The sequence below is a fragment of the Panthera tigris genome, chromosome F2, assembly GCF_018350195.1.
Source record: "Panthera tigris isolate Pti1 chromosome F2, P.tigris_Pti1_mat1.1, whole genome shotgun sequence".
NCBI lineage: Eukaryota > Metazoa > Chordata > Mammalia > Carnivora > Felidae > Panthera > Panthera tigris.
The window spans coordinates 81,057,917-81,085,000 of NC_056676.1; the positions used below are offsets into that span (position 1 = coordinate 81,057,917).

Here is a 27,084-nt window from a genome sequence, read left to right on the forward strand (position 1 = left end):
TGGGGAAGGGCCGTCCAGGCCGCAGGAACAGCACGCACGTGGGCGGACCCCACGCTGTCGGGTGGGTGTGGGTGCCCTGTCCGGGGGCTCCGACTCTAGGTGCCTGAGGAAGGTGGGAGGCACCATCTGAGGGCAAAACTGCGGGGCTGGGCCTTCAGGAGCCAGCGGAGTGGGAGAGGCCCGGTGCAGGGCGCCGGGCTCAGCCGGGGTCTGAGAGCTGCCCTGAACGGTGTCGGCCGAGTCAGACTGGAGCAGGGATAGGAGTGTCCCCCTTAGGGTGGGGGCCCCTAAGCAGCCCCTTGCCCCCCAGCCATGCTTTCCTGATCATGTCCCCAGCACACCCGCTCCCCCTCAAGCCCAGAGGCAGCGGGCCGGGGAGGGCCGCAGAGACCATCCTCTTGGGTCCCTCCCGCCGAGGAGCCGCGGTCAGTGCTCAACAAGCGTGCCGTCCCCCTGCCACGTGCCAGCATGCCGCTTAGCAGGGTGCCCTGCCCGCTGGGGCTCGGCGTGGCCCTTGACGTGGACGTGTGGGTCGGCAGTCACGCGGGGGGCGGGGCGAACACGTGGTGCGTGCGTAAGCACGGACCGGCTAGGCGCTCAGGGCTGCGCTGAGCTACGTGGGGGGGAGAAACTGGTCTGTTTTCCAGCCTGAGGCCCCTCTGAGAGGCACCAGAGGCACCACCCCCGACATACTGGCAAGGGTGTTCTGGGCAGAGGGACCGTCTGGTGCAGAAGCTCTGAGGTGGGAACAAGGAGGCAGCCAGGTGACGGGGCAGTCTCATGAGGCGGAGGCAGAAGGTGGGCAGGGCTAGGCCCAATGGCCTTGGGAGCATTCACAGTTTGGGGGTGGGGCGTGGGTAGGGAGCACTCTGAGCGGGGCAGGGGAGCATTCTGAGCGGGGCAGGGGAGCACTCTAAGTGGGGCAGGGGAGCATTCTGAGCAAGGCAGGAGAGCACTCTGAGCGGGGCAGGGGAGCACTCTGAGCAGGGCAGGGGAGCACTCTGAGCGGGGCGGGGGAGCACTCTGAGCGGGGCGGGGGAGCACTCTGAGCGGGGCGGGGGAGCACTCTGAGTGGGGCAGGGGGTACTCTGAGTGGGGCAGGGAGCACTGTGATCAGGGCAGGGGAGCACTCTGAGTGGGGGAGGGGAGCATTCTGAGTGGGGCAGGGAGCATTCTGAGTGGGGCAGGGGGTACTCTGAGTGGGGCAGGGAACACTGTGATCAGGGCAGGGGAGCACTCTGAGTGGGGGAGGGAAGCATTCTGAGGGGGGCAGGGAGCATTCTGAGGGGGGCAGGGGGCACTCCAAGTGGGGCACAGAGTGCTGTAAGCAGTGCAGGGGAGCACTCTGAGTGGGGCAGGGGAGCAGTCTGAGCGGGGCAGGGGAGCATTCTCAGTGGGGCAGGGGGCACTCCAAGGGGGGTAGGGAGCCCTGTGAGCAGGGCAGGGGAGCACTATGAGCGGGGCAGGGAGCACTGTGAGCACGACAGGAGAGCACTCTAAGTGGGGCAGGGAGCACTTCCAGCGGGGCAGGGGAGCACTGTGAGCAAGGCAGGGAGCACTTCCAGCGGGGCAGGGGAGCACTGTGAGCAAGGCAGGGAGCACTTCCAGCGGGGCAGGGGGCATTCTGAGCGGGGCAGGGACGTGGCCTCTAATGGCATTTTACAAAATTCTCTGGCTACCACTTGGAGAAGAGCTGTGGGGGCCAGGCCAGGGCAGGGGTGGGGGTGCAGATCAGCGGGCCAAGCACGGTAGGTGAAACACAGGGACCTGGCAGAGCAGAAGGGACGTCGAGGGAAGAGCGTAAAGCCGGGGCGCCTGGAGGGGCTGCGGGGCAGCGGTGTCGGCGGAGGGAACGGGGTCCGAGGCAGTGGAGGCTGGAGGTGCCAGTCGGATGCCGGTCGGATGCAGCGGGAGCCAAGGGGCCGGCGCAGGGAGCCCCGCGTTCTGCTGTCGGCTGGCCTTCCAGAGGCATGCAGGCTGGGAGAGCTGTCTGGGGCGGGGCGGGGGTGGGGGGGGCCTGTGACCTGCCTGTGACACGGGGAGAGCCCCCTCTGGAATCGGGTGGGGGCGGGAGGTCTGTGAAGTGTAGGCAAAGGCTTCATCAGCAGGTGACTGTACCTACGCCAGCGAAGGCCCCGCCTCCAGCAAGAGAGGAGAAGCCCCTCACGGGACTGCCCAGGCCAGGGGTAGGGGCAGCACGGGGGTGGGGGGGTGGGGAGTGCTGGGGGTGCAGAGGGAAGGCTCCACCCTGGCACCCCCGCCCCCCAGCCTTCAGGGCCACAGAGCGCCCACGAGGCCGGGCCCTCACTCCGCTTTCTCCCGCCCTGGAACCCTCAGAACATGGACAAGGGGACCGTGCCATCGGTGACGCTCATCGTGGGCTGTGGCGTGTCGTCCCTCACCCTGCTCATGCTGATCATCATCTACGTCTCCGTGTGGAGGTGCTGCCTGAGCGCGGGCAGGGGCCGGGGTGGGGGGCCGGCCCCCGTGGGCCCCAGGAACCCCGCGGCCGGGGTCAAGTCTTGTCCCTTCTTCTTGGAGGGCGGCCACGGGGACAGGCTGGTCCAGAGCCCCCTTCCCAGTCGGCGGTACCGTCCCCTCTGTCGTCACCACCCCGCCCCTGTCTCCCCCTGCCCACTGCCATCACAGATGGACCGCACCCCAACCGCACCTCTGCCACCACCCTCCTCCCTCTGTCCCCCTCCCTCCCCGACAGTCCCCACGGGCTCCCTGAGGGCCGCTGCCTGGATGCCGGGTAGCACTGGAGAGGTGGGGCAGGTGTCGGTCGGGGATCGACCGGTCACCCTTTTCTCCTGCCTTCTGCTGTGCCCACGCTGCTGCACACAGAAGGTGGCCACGCGTCCTCCTGCCCTCGGAATGCCCCCCCCTGGCAGATGCCAGCCAGCCTACTCCCCAGCCAAGCGCCCTGCCCTGGGACCCCGCAGCCCCCAAACTCTGTGTCCTGCCGCACGGGCGTGCGAGGTCTTCTCTGAGCCCGGGGTCAGGTCTCAGGGCAAGAGCCTCCACTGGCCTCTCTGCCCCTCACTCCCTTTGCCCGGGCCGCGGGGCCTCGTCACAGGACCCCTGGACTGCTCCCCCTGCCAGGCAGGGTGGGGGAAAGGCAGCAGTCCCTAGCCGTCCCCAGCCCTGGGATAAGGGACATGTATGCGCAGGCGCGGGCCACAGACGAGCATGAGTGTGTGCGGGCACGGGGGCGCCTGCGGGCAGCTCTCACCTCCCTGCCCCCAGAGCCCTGCTGTGAGCCCCACTGAGGTTTCAGACTGGGAGTATGAGTCAAGGTCACCCACCCCATAGCCCTGCAGCTGCCTCTTGGTGTCTGGCTCCATGGGCAGCAGAACTGATGTCGAACCCTGAGGCCAACAAGGAGAGATCGATGTGTCGTGTAGGCGGGGGAGGGTGGGCCTGTTTCCCCGTACCCCCCCCCCACCCTCCCCTAGGGCAGGAGCACTGAACCACCAAACCCCCGGCATCTAACCAGCACCCAGTGCTCCTCCCACTCAGCCCCTCCTCAGACCATCTGTCCCAATCCCCGTGGGCGTGCTTGGCCCACTGGGCCAGCCCCTCCCCTGAGGCCTTGGTTTCCAGAGACTTCTGGGAAAGGAGGCTTGGGACAGCTCCCGCCCTCCGTCCCTGCCTGCTGCAGTTCTGAGGGTTTTGCTGAAGGTTTTCAAAGCGCCTCCTTTCTGAGCTCTGCTGGCTGAGTCACTGCCCCTGTGAGCCGCAGTCAGGACCCCAACCCCTTGGAAAGTGACCCCCCCCAAGGTCACACACCACATCAGACCGCATCATGGCCCCTGAGGGGCAGCCCTGTACCCTCTGCTCACCACCTGCCTGGATCTCAGCCCCCAAGGCCACTGGGAGGCTGGCTGCCCTGGAAAATGGGAGAAAAAGTGATGGGGGCTAATGCTTTCTGTATCCTGCCCCTTGAATCTCAGTCACCGTCCTGGGCAGCAGATCCCGTTCCCTCCACCAGTCTCACGGATGGAAAGACGGAGGCACAGAGGGGTTGGGCCACTTGCCCAGTGTTGCACAGCTGGAGTATAGCTAAGCCACTGCAGCCCCCGCTCGGGGGCTTTTTGTGGGACAGGGGGAAAGCTAGGTTGAAAACCAGGAGCAGGCAGAGACTGAGAGCCCAGAAATGATCTGTGTCCAAGGGATCCGGTGACAGGGAGAAGATCTGACGCAAAAAGGGGAAGCAACTCTAAGGATAAGCCGTCCCCAGCGGGAACGGTCAACTGCGCTCAGGGTCTCCCCACAACCCTCCCTGGCACCTGACTGCATGCTGGACTTTAGCGTGCAGTCGGCAGGAAGGGGAGGGCGGTGGTGGTGACAGTGGCCGCAGCAAGGTCTGCAGGGAGGAGGCGGTGCCCTGGTCTTGGTACATCCACAGGACCCCAGTTCCTGTGAAGATGAGGCCCCGTGGGGCACTGACACACTGTCTCCCGTAGGTACATCCGCTCAGAGCGGTCTGTGATCCTCATCAACTTCTGCTTCTCCATCATCTCCTCCAACGCCCTCATCCTCATCGGGCAGACCCAGACCCGCAATAAGGTAGGTGACCTCTGCCCTACCGTGCACACCCCAGCGTGCCCAGGTGGGACGGGGTGACGGTGATGCCCCCCAAAAGGATCCCAAGGAAGCTCGGGGAGGAGAGCGTAGGGCCACACACAGTGCCCCGTTCTCATCGGACTGCAGCTGTCATCTGGCCGGGACCCGATGTCTGGAGTCTCCAGCCGGACTGGCGCTCTGAGATGAGCCGGTTCAAGGACCCTGGCCCTGGCCCACCACTGGGGCCCAGACCGTCTGATCTTGTCTGTGCCATGTGGGCTTGAGGGTGACTTGTCCTCCCTGGGTGTCGGGTTCACCACCTGCTGAACAGGTGGACTGAACCCAGAGCCCTTGAGCGGGTTCCCGCCGGCGCTGGGTGTATCTCTGGGTAGTCGGGAAAGATGGAGGGAGAGGGGGCTCTGTCCCCGGCAGTTTGTGGCCCGGGTGACACAAGCACTCCTGGGGGGCGGGGGGGGGGCGGCTAGCCGATCAGCAGCCCTCCTACAGGCAGTGGACCGGGGGACCCCTCGGTGGCTTCGTGCCTGGGGATTTGACCTCATTGCTGCTGCAGACGCTGAGCTTCTGTCAGCCTCACTCGGGGCGGGCAGGGAACAGGTGAGTGGGCACCTGCCCGGCCTAACCTGCCCGCCTGCCCCGCCCAGGTGGTGTGCACTCTGGTGGCCGCTTTCCTCCACTTCTTCTTCCTGTCCTCCTTCTGCTGGGTGCTCACCGAGGCCTGGCAGTCCTACATGGCCGTGACCGGCCGCCTCCGGAACCGCCTCATCCGCAAGCGTTTCCTCTGCCTGGGCTGGGGTGAGCGGTGCCGGGGCAGGTGGGCGGTGGGGCTGCCCCTCCCTGGGCCTGCCCTGCTGCAGCCCCTCCCCCTCCCCCCTTGCCCTGCCCTCGTCCTCCTGGGCCTCCACAGGGTTGCCAGATAAAATGTGACACCGAGTTCATTTGAATTTCAGGTAATGACTGATTTTTAAAGTACATCCCATTCAATATTTGGGATGCGCTCGTACTAAACGTGTTTTCTTTTTGGAAAATTTTTTGACGCTTATTCATTTATTTTGAGAAAGGGAGTGTGTGTGCACATGACTGGGGCAGGGCAGAGGGGGGGGTGTGGAGAGAGAGAATCCCAAGCAGGCTCCACGCTGTCGGCACAGAGCCTGATGCGGGGCTCGACCCCACGAACCGTGAGATCGTGACCTGAGCTGAAATCAAGAATCAGGTGCTTAACCAACTGAGTCCCTCGGTGCCTCCAAAATATTTCCTTCTTTATTTGAAATTCAAGTGTGATTCGGTGTCCTGTATGTCGTTTGCTGACCTGGCTGTCACGACCACGGTTCCATAGGCCCTCATCCCCGTCCACCTCCTGTCCCCTTCTCTTATGCTAGGTGTCACCCCCCCGTTCAGGGGCTTCAGAGGCACATTGTGCCCCACCTCACCCCACCCGTGGGGCCGGAAGGAGGCAGAGGGTGGACGGGGCTCGGATGGTGGGGGGACCGACTCCCTTTCTTTCTGGTCCTTCCCCAGGGCTCCCTGCGCTGGTCGTGGCCATTTCTGTGGGATTCACCAAGGCCAAAGGGTACAGCACCATGAACTAGTGAGTCGGGGCAGGGTGGGGATGGGGTGGAGGCCGCTCGGCTCCCCCAGACCCTCCCACTGCCCTAGAAGGTGACAGCTGGCTGGGTGCCCGTCTCACAGAGGAGAGACCTAAGGCTGGGAGAGGGTGGGGGCCCCGGGGCTGGAGGCTGGGCTCTTCGAGGGGCTGCTTCCCCTAATCAGCCAGCTCCTCCCGGACTGGGCAGCAGGATGGAGAAACATGAGGCTCAGGGCCACTGGAGCTTTGCGCCTCCTCCTTAGGTACCTCGGACAGCTCCGGTGGCCTGTTTTCCCCTCTGTACCCACGTATGCACCTCTGCATGACTGTGGTGACAGGGGTGGCGCATAGCTCCAGGGCAAGGCAGGTGGTAGGGGGCCTGTTTTGCAGATGAAGTCAGGGAGGCCCTGAAGGGTCAGCTGGGCGAGGTCCAGGGGCCTTGAATGCCAAGCCAGGAAGCTTGGGGTTATCCTAAAAGCAGTGTGATGATTCCCAGGGTTGGGGTAGAGGAACCAAGGCCGGGAGCTGTGGCTACAGGCCACAGGGGAGGAACAGGGAGCCAGAGGCAAGGGGAGGGACTGATGCAGGCTGCATGGGCTTGGCTGTCTGTGGAGCCCCAGAGGAACAGGCCACGGCTGGGCCCTGAAGCAGTGCCCCACGTGGGCAGCAGGGACAGTGGACATGAAAACCCGTTTACCGGAAACCCCAGTAGCGTGAGTGCCGGGAGGTAAATATGGACACTGTCCCCAGCGCTGAGAGGGTCAGGGGTGGATCAGGGGAGGGTGAGGCCATTAAAGTGGGGGTTCTGAAGGATGAAGAGGAGTTTGTCTGACAGCATGGGGTGGAATGCTCAGGGCAGAGGCCACGGCGCAGAAGAATAGTGTCTTCGCTGGGCTCGGGGCTCCCGTGGGCCACTGTGGGTGGCGGGGCTGGCGACCATGTGTGCGATGAGGCAGGACCAGGCCAGATGTGTGAGCAGAGCACCGGGTGCCCCCAGCTGTGGGGCCTGGGCTGAGTGGGCAGGTGGAGGGCCAGACCAGGGGCCCGACCCAGAATGTTGGAATTCTGTCCGGAAGAAGGGTCTGTGTGTGAGGCTGGCGTGGGGCGGGGCGGGGTGGGGGGAGAGGATCCAGGAGGAGAGTGGGGGGCAGCCTGGGGCGGTCAGGGCTCCCTTACCTGGCCAGCCCGGCTCTGTGCCGTGTGGGTCCGAGCGGCCGTGCCGCTGCCCTGCGCCCGCTTCTCCGTCTGTGAGCCGGGCCCGCCAGTGCCGCCCGGGGCCCCGAGGGCTGGGAAGCCAGCGTGAGTGCGCGGCGTGCACACGGGAGGGCTTGCTAAGCGCCCGGCTCCTTCTGCCGCTCCCCTGCGTCTCACCTGCCTTCCCGGGGGGCGGGGGCTGGGCCCACGCCTGGCCACTGACCAGCCCGTCTCCCTCCCCAGCTGCTGGCTCTCCCTGGAGGGGGGACTGCTGTATGCCTTCGTGGGACCGGCCGCCGCTGTCGTGCTGGTACTGAACCCTCCCCGCCGTCCCAGGTGGCCGTGGGCTGTATGCGTTGCCCTTTCTGGGTCGCCTTGATCACCAAGGGGTGGATGGCGTTCACGGTCCCCCTGCCCTGCCCTCGGGGTGCAGGAGTACAGAGGCTGGGCTGCACGAGTGGCCGTTTATTTCTGTGAGCACAGCATGTGTGATTATCGGGCACCGGCCGTGTACCTGCCAGGAGATCGGTGTGAGTTCACCGGGTGGGCGACTGGCCGAGTGGGGACAGTGGGCAGGTGGCTGATGGGGTAGCAGGGAGGGCCAGCTAGGCCTGGGTGAGGAGCAGAGGAGCCGGCAGAGCCTGAGGCTGGGGGGCCAGGGGCCTGTCCCTTGCTGCCACCAGCTGTCACCCTCTCGAGAAGGAAGCACCTCCTTGTTTTCCCTCGCCCCTACTTCCCACACTCCTTTGGGGACGGATGTGAAACCATGCCATGTGGCACACAGGGTTATTGTCCCCAAGTTAGGGCTGAGCAGGGGGAGCTGGGCACGGCTGGGGGCCTCCGCCCGCCCTGCCCGAGCCCAGCCCTCTCCACGCAGGGCCACACCGCCTTGGTGGGGGCACCTGGGCACAGGCCCGGGGGAGGCCCCGCGTGTGAGGGTGGAGGCGGTGGGCAGCGGGCCTAGCCTGAGGGTCCCGGCGCCTTTATTCCTTGAAGGGAGAGGGCTGCGTGCTGTGCATGTCAATGCCGCTCTTCAGAGGCCAGGCCGGCTCGCCGTTTTACAAACAGGCGACCCGGGACGGATGGGAGGCTCAGCTGGTGGAGGCAGGAGCCCCCATCCCCCACGCCCCCTCCCAGGGTGCGTCCGGAGGGCACGGCTGGACCCCAGCCCAGGGCCCCTTCAGTGACACGGGGACACACAGGTAGAGACAGCACAGAGCCCGCTACAGGCAGGGTGGTGGCGGCGGCTGTCCTGCCCCTTCTGCCCCTGGCCTTGTCAGAAAATGAGGTCACCCGGGAAACATGCCTCCAGCCCCGGTGCCGGAGCCCGGGAACTTTCCGTTCAGACGGGGATGAAAGGCAGGGCCTGGCCGCTGCTGTGTGTGGAGTCATGAGCGCTCAGATCGAGGGGCTGCGGGGCGTCGGGGCGCCCCATATCCAGATCCGAGCAGTCTGGGGCCAGTCCTCGCAGCTGTCAGGCAGCTGTGTGGGAGCCAAGGGGAGGGCCTTCAGGGGAGCACAGAAATGAGCTGGGAGCCTCCCCACCCAGGAGAAGGGGCCAAGGTCTCCAGGGTCGTGGCTGGGCCACGGGCGCACCCTGGGGACAGCTTCTCTTTTGCATAGGTGGTAGCTCACGCGACGATAACAGTAGGAAGCACTTCGTAGGGTGCGGGTGGCTGGCGGGAGGGGGTCAGGAAGGGCACCATGGCAGCGCAGGAGCAGTGTGGCCCCAGCACGGGGAGGATGTCCCCGAGACGGCCCTCCAGTTGGGCCCTAGCGAGGGTTGAGCTCCCTGTTGTGGGAGGAATCCAAGGAGCGGGGGGGTGAGCGGCTGCGGGGGCACAGGGTACGCCCAAGCATGATGGCGGCTGGATCACACGAGGTCCCTTCTGTGGTCTGAGCAGGGCAGGCACCCTGTGTGTAGAGCCAGCCTGATCCCTGACCTGCGACCTCTGGACAGATGGCATCCCAGCTCGGCAAACGCTGCCCACCACGGTGGGGACAGCAGATGGGCCTCCGGGCTGCCCAGTGCAGGCCAGCCCGGGGTCCAGCCTCTGGAGGGAGCCCCGCACGTCACCCTCTGAGCCCCAGCTGGGTCAGCCCGGCCCCTTCTCATGTCCACCCCTGCCGGCAGGGCTCCCAAATCCTTGGGGAGCAGGTCACGTGGGAGGGTCACGTGGGGGACTTGAGCAGCAGCACCTCGCCCTGGGTGGAGCCCTGTGGCGGGAGAACCCCACCTGACGGCTGCTCCGGGGGGAGGTGGCCAGGCCGGCGGGGCTGGCGAGCCTGCTGGGTGGCGCTCTCTCCCCTGGAGCCCCGCCCCCACGCCCTGCTCCTCTCTGCAGGTGAACATGGTCATCGGGATCCTCGTGTTCAACAAGCTCGTGTCCAAAGACGGCATCACGGACAAGAAGCTGAAGGAGCGGGCAGGGTAGGGCTGGCCCCGGGCGCCTCACCCGCCTTGAGTCAAAGACCCAGAGCCCACCCGCTGCCCCCGGGCCCTAGAGCAGGTGGACCAAGGAGGCTCAGAGGCCTGTGCAAGGCTCACGGCCAGCCCCTGCCCTGCCCTGTGCCTCAGTTTCTCCGTCTAGTCCTCAGAAACAGTGAAGCCCCTTGTTTTTGGAGACCTTACCCCCGCGGGGACCACAGGGACGGTGGAAGGGTGCACCTGGCCCCCCGCTTCCCTACCCTGGGGTTGGGTGACCCCGAGCGAGGATACAACCTGCCCATCCTCATGGTGGCTTCAGTGACGGGAGGAGGGGACAGGTAGGATGCTCCTCCTACTTGGGGAGCCGGAGCCCAGAGGGCAGCGTCTGGCCACAGGGCACGTGGCTCTGCAGGAGGCTGGTCCCGAGTGTGTCCCGGCCGCCCCCCAGGGGATGGGAGCCCTGAGGTCACGGACGGGGGCAGCTACTGGCTGAGACTGACCCCCTCACTCCATCCTGCCCCAGCCCTCTGAGCCCTCCGCACCTCACCTCTGCCTGCCGCTCTGCGCATCCCTCTGCCCTCGCCGGTGCCTACTCCCCTCCCTCCGTGCCAGTCGTCCGTCTCTGTCTCTGTCTCTGTCTCTGTCTCCGTCTCCCTCCTCCTCTTCCTGCTCCTCCTGCTAACCCTAGTGAACAGAAGCTTCAGGAAACCATCCTCTCTGGTCCTGGTTAGAAAGCCGCTAACGCTGCTTTAGGGGAAGTGGACGACGAGCCCGGAGTGCCCGCGGTGGCTGGGAGTCTGGGTCCCCCATTCCCTGGGCCTCATCCCCTGGAAGTGGGGATTGGCACGCCCCACCCCGCCCGCCCTCAGGACACACCGTCCCCCACGCGCATCCCTGGCCGGCCGAGGGCCGCACACCCGTCGGAGCACTGCAGCAATGGGTGCGCGGCGCTGACTTGGCTCCCGGCTTCTGCAGTCGCCCCTGGGCGGGCTCCCTCGTTCCGCTCCGTTCCCTGCAGCCGAGTGGGGCGAGTGGCGGGGAGAGCGGGTTTGAGCCGCCAGAGCCCAGGGCGTCTGTCCGTGGGGCTACCTGCCTCCTGGGGCCCCTTCCTGGGCGTGCAGCCGGTGCCCTGGCGCGGACGCGCTCCCGGCTGTGCCCGCACGGCTGCGCGGAGACCTCCCCCCCGCAGCAGGAGTCCTCCCCACGCTCACACACTCGTGTGCACACGCACGCGTACGCACGCACACCTGCGCACACACAGGGCCTGTGGGAGGGTGCCGCCCAGGTAGCTGACTGGTGGGGGTCCGGTGCAGCACGTGCTCCCCGGCTGGGGCAGCCGCCTGGGGTAGTGCACGGTCCGAGCAGATACGGGGGACCGGAGAGAAGTGGCCGTGGCCTCACTCCGGGAGTTCTTCGTGCGAACGTGGGCACATCGTTTCAACCTATGCTTAACACGGGCGTGTACGAGGACCGGCCCTGCCGTCCCCCAGGACCCTGTGTTATCTATCTCGTGGATCCCAAACCCTCTGACCCCAGGACCTAGTCTGCACCCACTTCCTGTGGCAACCCTCCTTCCCCTCGGAGCCATCCGGACCCATCCCACACCCGACTCAGACCCAGTCCCCCACCCCAGCCCCCACCCCCTACCCCGGTCCCCACCCCCCGCTCAGACCTGGTGCCCTCCCCCCACCCTTAACCACCTCCCAGACCTGGTCCCCCCCACAACCCTTCAGAACCGGTCCCCCCGCCAGCCTCCCAACCCCAACCCTGGACTCAGCCCACCCCACCACCCGCCAGACCCGGTCCCCCCACACCCCCAGCCCCTCCCGGACTGGGCCCCCCCCCCACCATTCCCCTCCAGGACCCGGTCCCCCACCACTAGCCAGCCCACTCCTGGGACCGGGTCCCACCCCTCCCCCCCCCAGCCAGCCCACTTCTGGGACCTGGTACCCACTCCAATCAGCTCATTTCTGGGACCCGGTGCCCCCTCCCCCCGACCAGCCAGCCCACTCCCAGGACCTGGTCCCCACACCCCCAGCCCCTCCTGGCACCAGGGCCCCCCCCCACCATTCTCCTCCAGGACCCGGTCCCCCACCACCAGCCAGCCCACTCCTGGGACCAGGTCCCCCCCCCCCCTCCACCACCAGCCCATTTCTGGGATCCGGTTCCCCCTCCCCCTGACAAGCCAGCCCACTCCCGGGACCCGGGACCCGGGACCCGGTCCCCCGACCCCCAGCCCACTCCTGGGACCCTGGCCAGCCTAGGAAGGCTCAGGCAGGACTGCTCTGGTCCGTGTGCCTGCTTTGCCCCGCCCCGGTTCCGTGAGAACAGTGTCTGCTCTCGTCTCGGCCTTTGCATTTCACTTGCAGTCGGCCGCCCGGGGCCCCCCTTGGGCGCGCCCTCAAACGTGCTGAGTGGGGAGTCCCCTCTGCGGCCGAAGCCGCCAGTAACGCCATGTTAGTGCCTCTCCTCGCCAGTGCCCCCCGCCCCCGGCTCTGCTCTCTGAGTCACATTTTGCTTGTTTTAAGCTTTTTCTGTCACCTCTGCCATCCACTCTGGGGATCCTCCCCACTAGGCCCTTCGCCAGCAGGCTCCCCTCCTCCGTGCGGCCAGGGACGGGATGGGGCCGGGTCAGCGTCGGAACACTGTGCACCGGCCTGCCATCGGCGTGTGGCTGTGCCGGGGTCTGGGTTGTGCGCTGAGTGTTGTAAACGCACGTGTGCGTGAGTGGGTGGGTGCGGGGGGTGGGGGAATGTCCCGTGAGCGAGCACGGGGGAGTGTGCGGGGCACTCCTGGCCGTGGGGGGACCCGGGTTCAGGTCGGGACGGATCCGTTGAGGCAGAAACCAAGTTGGGAGGCCCAGGCAGGGACGAGGCTCCGGGAATACGCGCTGTTTGCTTCACACGCCAGTCTCTTCGGGGTGGAGGGTGCCATCCTGGGCCTGTCACAAGAGCCCTGGGGTACATTCCCTGCTAGGTCACGCAGCAGGTTCCGGTCAGTGGCCCGGCCCACCCTGAGCCAGGCTCACGCCCCTCCTCCGCATCAGGGGCATCTGACCTTCTGAAGGGTCAGACGGTACCACTGCCCGCGGGCCTCCCCGCCAGCCCCTCTCCTGCCCACTGATCGCACCCGGGCCCGCACGGGCTCCTCCTCGCGGCCCCGGCAGAACTCGGGGCTGCGGGGATGCCACTAAGGCAGGTCCCCAAGCCCGGGCCATCTGCCAGCCACCTCGGGCTGTAGATGTCAGGGCTCCGGCCCGAGGGAAGATGGCTCACAGCAGGATGAGACTGCCCCTCTGCCCGCCCCAGGGGCTCTGCCCTGCCTTCCTGCTCCGAAGGTGGCCAGAGAGGGTCCGCTTTGGGAGGGAGGAGAGAGACGAGGGAGCCCTGCCGGCCACGGTGGAGACACAGAGGTTCAGAGCCGGGAAGGGAAAAGGACAGCCGGGCAGTGTGTGCACAGTCCTGCAGGGCCCACTTTTTCAGGTTGTGCCCCTCGTGCAGGCAGAGCACCCCTCGTGGGCACGGGCACCGCGGCTGGGGGCCTCAGCACCCGGGGGTGGAGGGGGGCCGGGGATCGGCAGGTCCCCCACCCTGGGAGGGGAGGGGAGGCGGGTCTGTGAGGTCTAGGTCTGAAGCCCACGCAGTGGTCAGGAGAGAAGCGTGGGGGCTTCGGGGTGATTCCTGGCTCGGGCTCGAGCCACTGGGCAGCTGGCCGGGGGGCTGTCCTGGAGAAGAAATGGGGCTGCGGCTGGGGCTGCCATGGGGACCTGGGTCCTGGAGCAGGGAGGGGGAGGAGGGGGAGGGGAAAGGAGGAGGAAGAAGACAGGGAGGGGACAGGCCTGTCCTCTGTGCAGGCCACCCAGACGGGTCTGGAGAGAGGAGGACGATGGCTCGGGCAGGGCCTGTGGCAGGCTCCCCACCGCAGGGCAGAGAGGGTGCACCTCTGGGGAGAGCTCCTGCCCCCGCCCGGTGAGCAAGGTCCAGCCCCGACCCCAGGTCCTCCCAGCCTCTCTCCCAACAGCCCCCGTGCCCCCAGCTGCTTCCTGGTGGCCCTGGCCCCTGCCTGATGGTCCTCGTGCCCCTCACCCCTGCGGCCCCTCCTCGTGCCCCTCACCCCTGCCTCCCCTCCTCGTGCCCCTCACCCCTGTCTCCCCTCCTCGTGCCCCTCACCCCTGCCTCCCCTCCTCGTGCCCCTCACCCCTCGCTTCCCTCCTCGTGCCCCCTCACCCCTGCGGCCCCTCCTCGTGCCCCTCACCCCTGCGGCCCCTCCTCGTGCCCCTCACCCCTGCCTCCCCTCCTCGTGCCCCCTCACCCCTGTCTCCCCTCCTCGTGCCCCTCACCCCTGCGGCCCCTCCTCGTGCCCCTCACCCCTCGCTTCCCTCCTCGTGCCCCCTCACCCCTGCGGCCCCTCCTCGTGCCCCTCAACCCTGCGGCCCCTCCTCGTGCCCCTCACCCCTGCCTCCCCTCCTCGTGCCCCCTCACCCCTGCAGCCCCTCCTCATGCCCCTCACCCCTGCCTCCCCTCCTCGTGCCCCTCACCCCTGCGGCCCCTCCTCGTGCCCCTCACCCCTCCCTTCCCTCCTCGTGCCCCTCACCCCTGCGGCCCCTCCTCGTGCCCCTCACCCCTGCGGCCCCTCCTTGTGCCCCTCAACCCTGCGGCCCCTCCTCGTGCCCCTCACCCCTGCCTCCCCTCCTCGTGCCCCTCACCCCTCCCTTCCCTCCTCGTGCCCCTCACCCCTGCGGCCCCTCCTCGTGCCCCTCACCCCTGCCTCCTCTCCTCGTGCCCCCTCACCCCTGCGGCCCCTCCTCGTGCCCCTCACCCCTGCGGCCCCTCCTCGTGCCCCTCACCCCTGCCTCCCCTCCTCGTGCCCCCTCACCCCTGCAGCCCCTCCTCGTGCCCCTCACCCCTGCCTCCCCTCCTCGTGCCCCTCACCCCTGCCTCCCCTCCTCGTGCCCCCTCACCCCTGCGGCCCCTCCTCGTGCCCCTCACCCCTGCGGCCCCTCCTCGTGCCCCCTCACCCCTGTCTCCCCTCCTCATGCCCCTCACTCCTGCGGCCCCTGCACTTCTCCTGCCCCACCTGCACCTGCCTCATCCTTTTGATGAGGGTGTCCTGTAAGGAGGGGAGCGGGTGGCCTGGACCCCAGCCCCCACCCCTGGTGGGAATGACCATGGCCCCAGAGGCTCCTTGGAGCTCCTGCAAGGCAGTCACCTGCCCATGGGGGCAGAGCCCCGGAAGTTGTAACAGTGGTGAGGGTGGGGTCGGGCACAATTCCCAGACACGGATTCGAGCCAGCCCCACTGCTGGTGCCCTCACGACAGGCCCCGAGGCTACGAAAGAGTGACTGCGCCGTTCGGAAGACGCGACAGGCTCAGAGCGGCCACAGCGTGGCCCATAGTGGTACCAGGAGGTGCCAGGCTGCAGAGGGCAGTGCCGCCGTGGGGGGCTCCTGGGGGCACCAGCGGAGCGGGGCCTGCCGAGACGATGAGGTGCCTGTGGGTCTCTGTTCTCGTCTCTGTCCCCACCCCTACCCCTGTGTGGCCCTGTCTGTCTGTCATCTCCTCCTGGAGTAGTTCTCTTGTTCTCTTTCTCTCTGTCCAGAGCTCAGAGGCCTGGCCAAACACCGCCCCCCAGTGGCCACCCTGTAGCCCCCCAGCTCCTGCCTCCAGTGCACCTCCCCTCCTGTGGCCTACTGGACAGTTAGGAACCCGGGTCTTCCAGAGAGTTCCTCTCTCACCACTGCCCAGCCCCCACCCCCGCAGACCACCCTCCCGAGTCTCTGGGAGCCCTTGGACTCCGGGCGGGTTGCCGGGCAGAACTCTGCTCCCCAGGAGGGCCCGGGCCTCCTCAAGGACCAGGACCGGAGCGGGTGGAGAGCCCCGGGAGAGGGGCGCCGAGCGGGACCCCCCAGGAACGCGCCCCCTGGCGGGAGGGCGGCCGGGGCAGCCCTGACGCGGCGCCCCGCTGCGCTGTCCGCAGGGCGTCGCTGTGGAGCTCCTGCGTGGTGCTGCCGCTGCTGGCGCTGACCTGGATGTCGGCCGTGCTCGCCGTCACCGACCGTCGCTCCGCCCTCTTCCAGATCCTGTTCGCCGTCTTCGACTCGCTGGAGGGCTTCGTCATAGTGATGGTGCACTGCATCCTGCGCCGAGAGGTGCGCGGCCTGCGGGAGGGGCGGGGGGCGGGGGGCGCGGCTTCGGGACCCCCGCTCGCTCCATAAGGCGGGGATGCGCGGCACAGCTGGGGCGGCCGAGGGCCGTCGTCTGCGTAAGGCCCCCTCCTGGAAGCGCCCCTGCGCCCCTCGCCGGCTCAGACCGGAGGGGTCCTGTCCTCCTGGGCTCGGTGGGACCAAGAGCCACCGGAAACGTCAGCAGCTTTCACGACGGCGGAGACCCCTGGCCCGGTGTCTCTGGGCCTCTCCAGAGGGAGCAGGAGGAGGCTTTCACCAAACTCTCCCGACGGCCACCTGCCCGGTGGCCACAGCTCCGGTGACGCGCTCTCGCGTCGGGAAGGCGGACACGCGGAGAACGTGCGTCCGGACGTGGGCGGAAGAGTGCCCTCATGAGGCCAGAGGAAGCCAGGATGTCCACAGAGGCTGAAGGGGCCGGAGCGGGTGGGCAGACACGCAGAATTACCTCCCCTTCCTAGAACCTCCTAGAAAGATGGCAAAGCGATTTTAAAGCGCAGATTGCAAAGAAAGCGGGAGAAGGGCTTCGCAGTGAAGCCTGGGAGTTCGGGGAGAAGGACGGGGGTCAGGAACTCAGCCCGCCTGAGGAAGCCGGGTCTACAGCCGGCGGTGGGGCGGGCCCGGCGCACTGAGCCCAGAGAGCTTCCAGAAGTGGCGCTGCAGGGGCCCTGGATGCCCAGGGAAGGTCTGCGGTGGATGACTGGTTGTCCGCTTAGGTAGCAGCCTGGACGCCCCCGCCCCGGGCTGGCAGCGCAGCCCCCACCCCACCTCCCCCACATGCAGCTCCACCGCCCCGGGTGGGGCTCTGGGGCCCTGGTCTGGGGGCACCCTGGGGTGCCCTGGCGAGACAGGGGTGCGTAAGCCTGCGTGCTGGCCCTTGGTCACCCTGACAGCTGGGGCCCCCAGCCTCAGACCGCCTGGGAGAGAGGTGAGCACCCCCCTCCAGGGGCTCCGACCACAGGGAAAGACCGGATGGCAAAGACCCGAAGCTTCTGATGTTGGAACAGCCCTGTCGGCCAGCCGCCGCCACAGTCTCCACCACACGTCCACGTCTGGCCGGTCCCGCGTGTCCACTCTGCAATCCTGAGGACCCGAGGGGAGCCTGTGCTGGACGAGTCTCAGATCCAGGCAGCCGCGGGCCCCAGAGACAGCCCAGGAAGAAGCCGTTCCACAGCCCAGAGGCGACGTCCTCAGAGAGAGCGCTCACGCCCCCAGCCTGGCAGCCACGCATGCCTGGCTCCGGCCTGACTGATCCGTGCTACCAATTCTCACTGCTAGTTACTCCATCTTCTATGGATGGGGTGGCCCAAGGCCAGCACAGGGGTGGTTGCCTCGGTGGGGTGTGAGCACATGTCACTGACCAGGCTCTAAGCTCATGCCCTTGGCGCTCAGCTGCCCGGCTTCTGTGAAACAAGAACAGCAGGCTACCAAAAAGGAACAGAAAGGGAGCTTGTGGGAATTCAAAGCATGAGAACAGAAGCGGAGAAGCTCAGTAACCGGATAAAACAGAGGCTGTGTCCTGCAAAGGAGAGAAGGTGGAAACTGGAAAACAGAAGGCGCGTTCTGCAGGCCCACCTGACCCAAATAGGAGGTTCTCCAGGGACCCGGCACAGGCTGCCAGGGTGGAGAGCAGGGATGTCTGCCTCAGGGGCCTGCTCTGGGGGACAGTCAGGCACCCCTGAAGACGCATGATTTCCTAGGATGGTTGGACTTCCCCATAAGCTCTCTGTGACCTCCTGGGTCCCACCTGCAGGGCCCATGCTACAGGGACCCTGCCACCAGGGGAAAGTCGGGCCTCTGTGGGGAGGGCGTGGAACATTTGGCAGGTGGATGAGCAACGTGGTCGTCTGAGTCTCCTGAGGGCAGCAGAGGGGATGAGGCTGGCCGGATGGCCTTCCTGGAGGAGGGGCCACGAGGCTCTCTGGGAGAACATCTGCTCTCTGTGCCAACGGAGACATTGCTTTCCCATCTGCTGTCTCCTGGCCCGTGGCCTGCCTGCGCTGGGCGCACAGTAGGTGCTTAGAGATGTCTGCTAGGTGGCTCAGTGAGTCACAAGGATGGAAGGAAGGTGCACCTGCCAGGGGAGGCCCAGGCAGTGGCCCTGAGGCCGGCGAGACCCCAGCACCACCTCCGATCAGCCGTGGAGCGTCGGGCGCCCTGGGCTCAGCACCTGGAGTGAGTGGGGGCAGGTCCGCGGGTCTGTGCTGGGTCTGGGAGCCAGGAGCCCCAGCCTCAGCGCCCCCTCCTCCCAGAGCTGCCCACCCCACTCCAGATACCTCCTCCAGGAAGCCCTCTGTGCTTTCACTGTTCCCGTGCCTTCACTTACTCCCTTTGCGCATCATGGCCCCACAGCGTCCGCTCCCCGAGGGGGGCTCTGCTGGCTGCTGCCCCAGCCGCGGGTGAAGGTGCGGCCTTTGCTCCTCACGCTCACGGACCAGCACCTCCCTGCAGAAGCAGGTCTCCTCTAGCGCTCTGTGCCGGATGCCTGGGTGGCCTCTGGCCCAGAGCCGCCGTCCCCGCCCTTCTGAAGAGTCCACGGCCATAATGGGTGAGATCCCCTTCAGTGGAGCGTGCTGTTAGTGACGCAGCTTGGGACCCGCCGCCACCACAGACGCGCTGTCCCAGGGCCCTCGTGGAGCCCGGGCGGAGCGCCTCCAGGGCAGTGGGGGCAGCGGAGGCCGTGGTCACTCGGCACAGGGTGTGGACTCCAGGCCCCTCCTCAGCCTAACGGCCGGATCTCACGGACACACTCCGGCCCGGAGGGCTGCAGCGCGTCCTCAGCAGGCCTGGAACTCCCTGAGTTTGGAATTTCCATGCCCCAAAGGGCACGGAGAGCATCTCAGAGACGGGAAGGGAGGCGGGGCCCTGGCACGCAGGCCGCCCTCACGGAGGGGCCGCCCCGCGGTCCTCGCCCTTGCCTTCCCGCCACCCTGCCGGGCGAGCGGTCTAGGGCTGCCGCTGACCGCTCTGCTCTCTCTCGCCAGGTCCAGGACGCCGTGAAGTGTCGCGTGGTGGACCGCCAGGAGGAGGGCAACGGGGACTCGGGGGGCTCCTTCCAGAACGGCCATGCCCAGCTCATGGTAGGGCTCAGCGCGCGGTGCCCCCGGCGGTGTCTCCTCGCCCTGCTCGGAGCTGCTCTGGGCTCCAGCGGCCCCTGAGGAAGAGCTCCGAGCCCAGTCCAACACTGGGGAGACTGGGGCTCACCAAGGTGAAATCCCTGGTCCGGGGTCTGGGGACGGGCAGGGCCCAGATGATGCGTCTGGGCGAGGCTGCCACCGGCCCGTGCCCACCCCCGGTGCCACAGTGCCCTCGGGCCCTCGCCTCAGCTGCGGCGCCCCCATCTCTGCACCTCCCGTGCCCCCTTCGTTGTCCTCCGGCTCAGCCGGGGTGGGACGTGGCTCACTCAGCCTCCATCGGGCGGACCAGCCCTGGCCTGTCCACTCACCCTCTACCCCGCGTGGCCTTGTCCCCAGCCGGGTCCATGCAGGCCCTCCGGCATCACACGTGCCGTTCGGGTCCAGGTACTGCCCACCCCGCCTGCCCACCTCACGGGTGTCTGCTAAGACGTCACCTCCAGGGAGCCCTCCCTGACCCCCGCCCCCACCCGTGCCATCAGGCCTCCTGTTCAGGTCCTGGCAGCGCCCTGGGTGAATTCTCCACGCTGTCACTCGCCGCCTGCCGCCCGCTGGGTGCCCCCCGGTATGCAGTGAGCCTGGCAGCTGGGAGCTGCTCACTCAGTCCTCGGGGTGCCGAGCCTCCTCGTGGCAGCTGTGAGGCTCGCAGCCGGGACCTCAGCAGATGCCAGCGGCCGGCACCGGGAGGAGGCTTGTGCCCTCACGGTCGTGGGCAGGGGCCCCCGATACCGCTCCGGGCCCCACTTCTCCCCTCAGATTCTGTAGTCTTCCCACCGACCCGACCTCTGGTTTGCAGAGAAGGAGCCTCCAGGTTTGGGATTAGGACCCAGCCCTACGGCCCCTGGAGAAGGCCGCACCACAGCCTGGGGTGGCCCGAGCTGGGTTTCCCAGTCCACCGAGCTCCTGGGCTGGGGTGGGGCAGGTGCCGCAGCGGGGATCTCAGCCACCGCTCAGGGGACAGCTGGCCTCACCCTGGCACCGGACATCTGTGCCTGAACCCGTTCCACCTCTCTGGTCGGCTGGCCTCTGTTTCCTCATCCCCGGGGCTGTGGGGAGGACCACGCAGGTGACGGGGGCGGGCCCCCCACGCCCTGCACATCAGCAGGCGGCGGCCCCGGGGGCTCTGGCGTGACACCCTTTGCGTGCCCTGCCCCCCGGAAGGGACATGAGGCCCTGGCAGAGGGGTCTTTGTGCTGGAGTCCCAGGGGCCGGGGGCCGGGGGAGACAGAGCCGGGGGGAACAGGAGCACGATTGAGCCGCAGTGGGACCGGCCTTCCCAGCTCATCCACAAACGCCCTGGCAGGCGCGCGCACGCACGCACGCACGCGCGCGTGCACACGGAGTACGCAGGGGCGGGGCCGCCCGTCGGGGGTTCTCTGAGCACCGGAGCCCCCGGCCGTGAGCTGTAACCCTCCTGGCGCTCCGTGGCTGGCATGCGCGTGCGCACACGCACACCCCTCGAGGTGCGGCTCCCGCTCGGCCCGGGGCCTCACCCCGCCCCGCCTCTGTCTTGCAGACCGACTTCGAGAAGGACGTGGATCTGGCCTGTAGATCAGGTGAGCGCCTGCCAGGTGAGAGCGACAGGTGGCCCTCGCCCGGGCCACTTGCTTCTTTTTCTTTTCTCTGTGTGTGCGTCTGTCTGTCCATCCGTCTGCCCTCATCCCACCGCTGCCCGCCACAGCCCGTGCCGTGAGGCTGGGTCACATCCGCCCAGATGGAGGGGCCGCTGCCGGGAGGCCTGGTCTGTACAGGCAGACACGGGGCCTGGCCCGCCCCAACCTTGGCGGCACAGCCACTTCTGCGCCTCCCCACCCACTGCCCTGAGGCTGCAGCAGGCAGGGCCCGTGGGTTAAGGGCAGAAGAAACTGCCAGAAAGCTGTCCGGGAGCTTGGGCTCACCAGGCTGATGCGGTGCTGGCGGAATTCTTAGCACTGGAGCGAACCCCTGGGGCCCGCTGCCCTGGGCCTGGCCCTGTCCGCTCCCCGCCGAGCCCCTGAACAAGAAGCCCTGTGCCCCCCGCCCCCCGCCACCTCCGACACTTCTGGTCTTCGGTCTCCGCTCTCTCTGTAGGGGCGGGGAGGCTGCACCAGCCGTGAGACACTGGAGCCGCCCCGCTTCCACCTGTCACCCACCTCGTCACCCGCCCCTGCCTGCGTCCCTCCAGGGCCCGCGTTCTGTGTTGTCCTCGCGTCTTCATCTTCCACCCAGCCATGGCGGAGGGTTGGCCGGGCCTTCTGGGGGGACATCAGTGGGAGCAGGAGGAAAGCAGGGCAGAGGAGCCAACCCTGGGCCCTAGAGTAATGCTGAGTTTCCTGGAAGCAAGGGGAAAAGGGGAATCGGCTGCCCAATGAAAGGAAACCGCTTTAACGTCGTCGTTCTGAGAGCCGGGCGTCCCGGCAGTGGCAGGCAATGCCGTTCAGAGCGGTGGAGAAGCAGCCGGTCGCACTGCCTTGGTCTGTCAGATACTTTTGAGGAGCATCTTCTCCAGAGATAGCCATGGGGGCGGGGGTCGAGACAGCCCCAGATTGGGAGTGTCAGCTGCGGCCGGGCGTCCCCCGGGAGAGCTTCCTGGAGGAGGTGACCTCTGGTTGGGCTGAGTGGGAACTGGACAGGATGGTCTTTCACTTCCCACCTTGCTCTCATGCAGTCTAGGCAGCCTCCCTGAGAGGTGACCCCAAGACTTGAGGGCTTTTGGAGGCTCGGGCCCAGCCCCCTTTGGGTGGTACTGGCCTCTGAGGCCCCCACTTCTTCCTCGTCGGTAAGATGGTGCAGCCTGGCCCTTGATCTCTCGGGCAGCTAGCGACCGGAGGCGTGGCGGAGGGCGGCGGGGGGGAGGGGGGCTGGTGTCACAAACACAGGGCGAGGTGGGCACACGGGCTGGGGGGCTGGGGGCCTAGAAGGAGTCTGGATTTGGGGCCGAGCACGCAGGGGACCCGCAGCCGGATTTCTGCAGGAGAGGTGCCCAGCTCTGTCCGGGCGGCGGCCCGCTGTGAGGTGGACGGGGCGACCTCTGCAGGGGGGACCCCGGAGGGGCACAGGTTCGGCGGGCGAGACGGCAGGTCCCCTGTTGGTCGACCTGGAGCGGGGGACGGTTGCAGACATGGGTGCAGGGGGCCGGCGTCCGGAGGCCGGAGAAGAGAAGGGGCCGGGGAAGCTCTGCCAGAGAGGAGGGAGAGTACCGGGGACTGGCGAGTGACCGTCCGCTCGGAGGGCGGGTGCCGGTGGGGTGGCACAGGAAGCCGCTGACAGGAGCTGTGGGCGTTTGGGGGCTGGACGAGGGTGTGGCTGGGTGCCTGCCAGCCAGCAGGGAAAGCGCTCCGCGCTCACAGCGGGCTTCCCGTGGACGGGCCCCGAGTGGGCCTGGCTGCTTCGGGCTCTCCACGGGCCAGTGAGGCTGGATTGACGGGTAAGAGCAAGGCAGGTGGTGGGCAAGCTGGAGCCCGGGTCGGAGGTCGTGGTGGCCTGCCCCCACCCACTGCAGCTGAACAGAAGCGGGCGAGGCGTGCAGGGCCCCGCGCCGCAGGAGTGATGAGGAGTGCGTCCCTGAACTTCGGAGAAGTGCGGGCTGGCTCCAGGGCCGACGGGGGCCCCGCTCAGCCGCTGGGAGGGGCTGTGTGCGGGTGGCGGCCATTTGTCCTCTTGTCCGCGGGGGGCAGACAGGAGCACCCCGTGTTCCAGCCTGGCTTGAAGAGGCCGAGGACACCAAACACAAGTCAGGGGCGCGCCGGACCGAGACCGTCCGAGGCATCCCCGAGGCCGCGCTGACCCCCTCACCTGTCCCCACAGTGCTGAACAAGGACATCGCTGCCTGCCGCACGGCCACGATCACGGGCGCGCTCAAGCGGCCGTCGCTGCCCGAGGAGGAGAAGCTGAAGCTGGCCCACGCCAAGGCGGTCCCCGCCAACTTCAACAGCCTGCCGGCCAACGTGTCCAAACTGCACCGGCACGGCTCGCCCCGCTGCCCGGGCGGCCCCCTGCCCGACTTCCCCAACCACTCACTGACCCTCAAGAAGGACAGGGCGCCCAAGTCCTCCTTCGCCGCGGACGGGGACATCTTCAAGAAGCTGGACTCGGAGCTGAGCCGGGCCCAGGAGAAGGCCCTGGACACCAGCTACGTAATCCTGCCAACGGCCACAGCCACGCTGCGGCCCAAGCCCCAGGAGGAGCCCAAGCACAGCATCCACATCGATCAGATGCCCCAGACCCGCCTCATCCACCTCAACATGGCACCTGACACGGGCCTCCCCGCCCGCAGCCCACCCTCCCGCCAGCCCCCAGGGGGTGGGCCCCCGGAGGCACCCCCCGCCCAGCCCCCACCGCCCCCGCCCCCGCCACCCCCGCCGCCCACCCTGGAGCCAGCGCCCCCCAGCCTGGGGGAGCCCGGGGAGCCCGCCGCCCACCCAGGGCCCAGCTCGGGGACCGGGACCAGGAACGAGAATGTCTCCACCTTGTCCGTGAGCTCCCTGGAGGTGAGGGCAGCCCAAGGGTCCTGGGGGCGGGGGGGGGGGGGGGGCAGGGGTGCTGTGGGCGCTGCTGGTTTGGGCTGCAGCCGGCGTTAGGCAGGCCAGGCCTGGGAAGGCTGGAGGCCGGCATCCTGGCCTCACTCCTGCCGGAAGGGGTCCCCTGGCAAGAGTGGGGACAGGCCTACGCCGGAGAGCTGGTTCCTGGCAGGGCCTGCCCTCACCCTGTTCTCCGGCCACGCTGCCCCTGGCCCTGCTGGGCCCTGGCGACGGGGGGCCGGTGGCCTGTGCCATTGCAGCGGGGCCCAGCTGGACTTGGGCTGGCTGCAGTCTAGCCCATTCCGTGGTCGGGCGGTCACGGCAGCAAGTCCCTCCTTAGGTCAGCCTGAAGCCTGGAAGTGACCACACTCAGCCTGTCTGGCATGGGGCTCAGAGTGCGTTGGGGGGGAGCGTTGCCTAGCACCCCCAGGGACCCCCGCCCTCCCCGGGCCACGCCCCCACCTCCTGGCTCACTGCCTCTGGTGAAGCAGCCCCAGGCCCCGGTTCTCTGTGGTGCCCCAGCCGTGCCACCCGCCCTGCGTCCAGTTCTCGTCTCCTCGTCACTGGCCAGTGCCGGAGGACAATCTAAGACGGTGAAGAAAGGCAGGGGCAGAGAATGTGGGGGCATTGCCCCGCTCTTCCGTCTGGCCTTGGTGTGCCCACCGTCTCCTCCAGGACCCCTGCCCTCTGCATCACCCTTGTCCTCTGTCTCTCGAAGCGGGAGATGGCCCTGGGGACAGTCTGGGACAGAACGTGATGGAAAGCATCTGCAGGCTTACCCCCATTCTGGAGCCGCGATACCGGAGCCCCAGGCGGTCGTGTGACTGTCACTGCTGTCTGGGGCCTTGGGCTTCTATTCCCCTTGGCTCAGCGGGCGCCCCCTCTGCCCACCCTCTTCCCCCAGAGCCCTCGGGCTGGGCCCCCTGCTGTCCCCGGGCAGGGGCGGGGCCTACAAGCGGCCTGGGCGCTGCCAACTATAGGGCAGTCAGAGGCATGTTCCCCAGCTTGGTGGAGAACCCGAGAGTAGCCATGGGGTGAGGGGGTCCCCAGTCTCCCCCCCCCCGTCTCAGGCGAGGAGAGGCCTGGACTTGTGGTCTGGGAGGTTTGGGGCGACTGCTTGCAAATGCGCACAACCCCCTTCTCCCCACAGCGGCGGAAATCGCGGTATGCAGAACTGGACTTTGAGGTGGGTCCCACCTCCTGGTGTCCCCTTCCCCAAACACCCGGAGCCCCGGGAGGGAGCGGGGTGGGGACAGGCAGCTGGAGTCCAACCAGGGGCAAGGGAGGGGCTGGGGGGGAGGAGCCCGGCCAGGCAGGGCGGCTCCTTTCCAGGCTCAGGATGCCCGGCCCCTCCCGCCCCGCAGAAAATCATGCACACCCGGAAGCGGCACCAGGACATGTTCCAGGACCTGAACCGGAAGCTGCAGCACGCGGAGAAGGACAAGGAGGTGCTGGGCCCAGAGAGCAAGGTCTGGGGGACGGGGCGGGGCCTTGGGGCAGCGGGCGGGGTGGTGGGGCGGGGCCCTGGGGCGGGGCCGGCAGAGGGAGAGCCCTTGGTTGAAGTCCCTACGCGCTCCTTCCCCTCGCTTCAACTTTTCCCGAAGACCGGCCCGACGCAGCCCTCGCCAGAGCCCCGCACACCGGCCTTCCCGGGGACCCACCCCACGCCCAGCCCCGTCCGGAGGGGTGCACGGGGCGGTGCACGGGGCGGGGATCTGGCTTCTGCCAAGGAAGGCAACGGCCGAGGGAGGGGTGCCGGGCCGGCGGGGCCCCCACGGCGGCGGGAAGCGCTCCGCTCCCGCTCGACCCCGGGGGGGGGGGGGGGGGGGCCTGCAGCCCGCCTCTCCGCCCGCTCAGGTCCCTTCCTCTCTGTTTGATTCCCGTGTGCGTTCTCTCCTCCCCGCCTCCGCTCCTGCCCCGTGGCCTCCCTCTCGGCCCCTGCCGCCCTCCCCGCCCGCCGGCCAGCAGCCGGAAAAGCAGCAGACACCGAACAAGCGGCCCTGGGAGAGCCTTCGGAAGGCCCACGGGACGCCCGCGTGGGTGAAGAAGGAGCTGGAGCCGCTGGCGCCCTCACCGCTGGAGCTGCGGAGCGTCGAGTGGGAGAAGTCGGGCGCCACGATCCCGCTGGTGGGCCAGGACATCATCGACCTCCAGACCGAGGTCTGAGCGGGTGGGCGGCGGCCACGCACCGGGCCCCGAGGAGGACATCCTGCTCCGCCCGCTCCCGCCGCAGGACGGGCACAGACACGCTCCCGGGCTGCGGGCCAGGCCCGCGCCCCGGCCTCAGGGCGCTCGGACGGCGGGCCGGGCGGAGGCCCGCGGCGCTGGGACCAGAGCCGGAGGGGACAGGAGGCCCCGGCGGCCCCGGGTGGGCACAGGGCTCCAGAGGCCGGAAGGTGCCTCAGACTCTGCCCTCCTCGAGCCCGGCGCCGGCGGGCGGGCGGGCGGGCGGGCGGCAGCGCGGCCGCGGACAGTGGCGGGGCGGGTGCGGCCAGCATCCCCAGGACACCTGCCTGAGCTGCCGCGGCAGAGGACCAGCCTGCTTGGCCCAGCTGGCCTGGCACCATTTTTTAGACACCCCTACCCCTCGGGAAGCAGCCAGCCCCCCCCCCCTCACCTTTCCAGGGCCCGGGGCCCCTCCCCAGACCCAGGTGGAGAGCCCTCTCTCCCACCTGTGCTGACCCCAGGGGCAGGACTAGAAGCCCACTCCGGGAAGAAGCAGGGGTGGGGAATCTATTTTTTCTCTCCTTTTCTTTTCTTCAATAAAAAGAATTAAAAACCCACATCCCCTCTGTGTGGGCCTTCTCTGTGCGGCACGAGCCCCGCGGCCGCCTTGGTCCCTCCATCCGGGTCAGAAGGGCGGGGCAGGCCTGGTGGGCACCTGGCCTCCACTCCCGCCTCCTACCCTGCCTGGGTGTCAGGAGTTCACCCTGTGTGGGCGTCGGTCCCCAGGCCAGCAGTCACGTGGTTCCCGGGGATGCCGTGAGGGAACCGAGGGGGACCCTCGGATGCTGGGCTCCCTTGCTCCCCTGCCCGCAGACTTTTAGACCCACGGGGCTTGGCGTGTGACTTCCCTGCGCCCTGAGTCATGGCTGGAGGGACAATCCAAGACAGCAAAGAAATGCAGAGGCAGAGGATGTGGGGGGGGGGGGGGGTGGGGGAGGAGGAAGGCCCCTCCCGCCTGGCCTTGGTGTGCCCACTGTCTCTTCCAGGACCCCTGCCCTCTGCATCACCTGTGTCCCCCAACCTTCCCCTTTGTCCTGGGGCAGGTGTGAGGAACAAGTGTGGACACGCCCAGAGCCACGCCCCCTTCTCCATCCTGCCCCGCCCTCTGCCACCCCCCACCTAGGCCTGGGGCACACAGTTTGAGAAGCTTGTCTCTCCAGGAGAAATGCCGGGTCCCGCCTCTCCTCTGTATTTCCAGCAGGGGGCAGCCTGCGCCTCCACTGGGAGCCAGGCTGGCAGGTGCGAGGCTG

The 27,084-nt window shown here is 68.0% G+C and overlaps 1 protein-coding gene across 1 annotated transcript in view; it reads left to right on the top strand.

Moving 5' to 3' along the window:
• ADGRB1 (adhesion G protein-coupled receptor B1) overlaps window positions 1–26,391 on the top strand; it is a 66,454-nt gene extending 40,063 nt beyond the window's left edge. Inside the window, exons 18-30 of the mRNA XM_042973196.1 lie at window positions 2,338–2,441; window positions 4,470–4,572; window positions 5,232–5,382; window positions 6,106–6,175; window positions 7,610–7,676; window positions 9,712–9,797; window positions 15,771–15,942; window positions 18,960–19,055; window positions 20,626–20,665; window positions 22,896–23,578; window positions 24,759–24,794; window positions 24,973–25,077; window positions 25,577–26,391. Coding sequence (XP_042829130.1) covers window positions 2,338–2,441; window positions 4,470–4,572; window positions 5,232–5,382; window positions 6,106–6,175; window positions 7,610–7,676; window positions 9,712–9,797; window positions 15,771–15,942; window positions 18,960–19,055; window positions 20,626–20,665; window positions 22,896–23,578; window positions 24,759–24,794; window positions 24,973–25,077; window positions 25,577–25,774 — 1,911 coding nt within the window. The 3' untranslated portion in view covers window positions 25,775–26,391. The remainder of the gene's footprint in view (window positions 1–2,337; window positions 2,442–4,469; window positions 4,573–5,231; window positions 5,383–6,105; window positions 6,176–7,609; window positions 7,677–9,711; window positions 9,798–15,770; window positions 15,943–18,959; window positions 19,056–20,625; window positions 20,666–22,895; window positions 23,579–24,758; window positions 24,795–24,972; window positions 25,078–25,576) is intronic.
• Window positions 26,392–27,084: the final 693 nt, after the last annotated feature.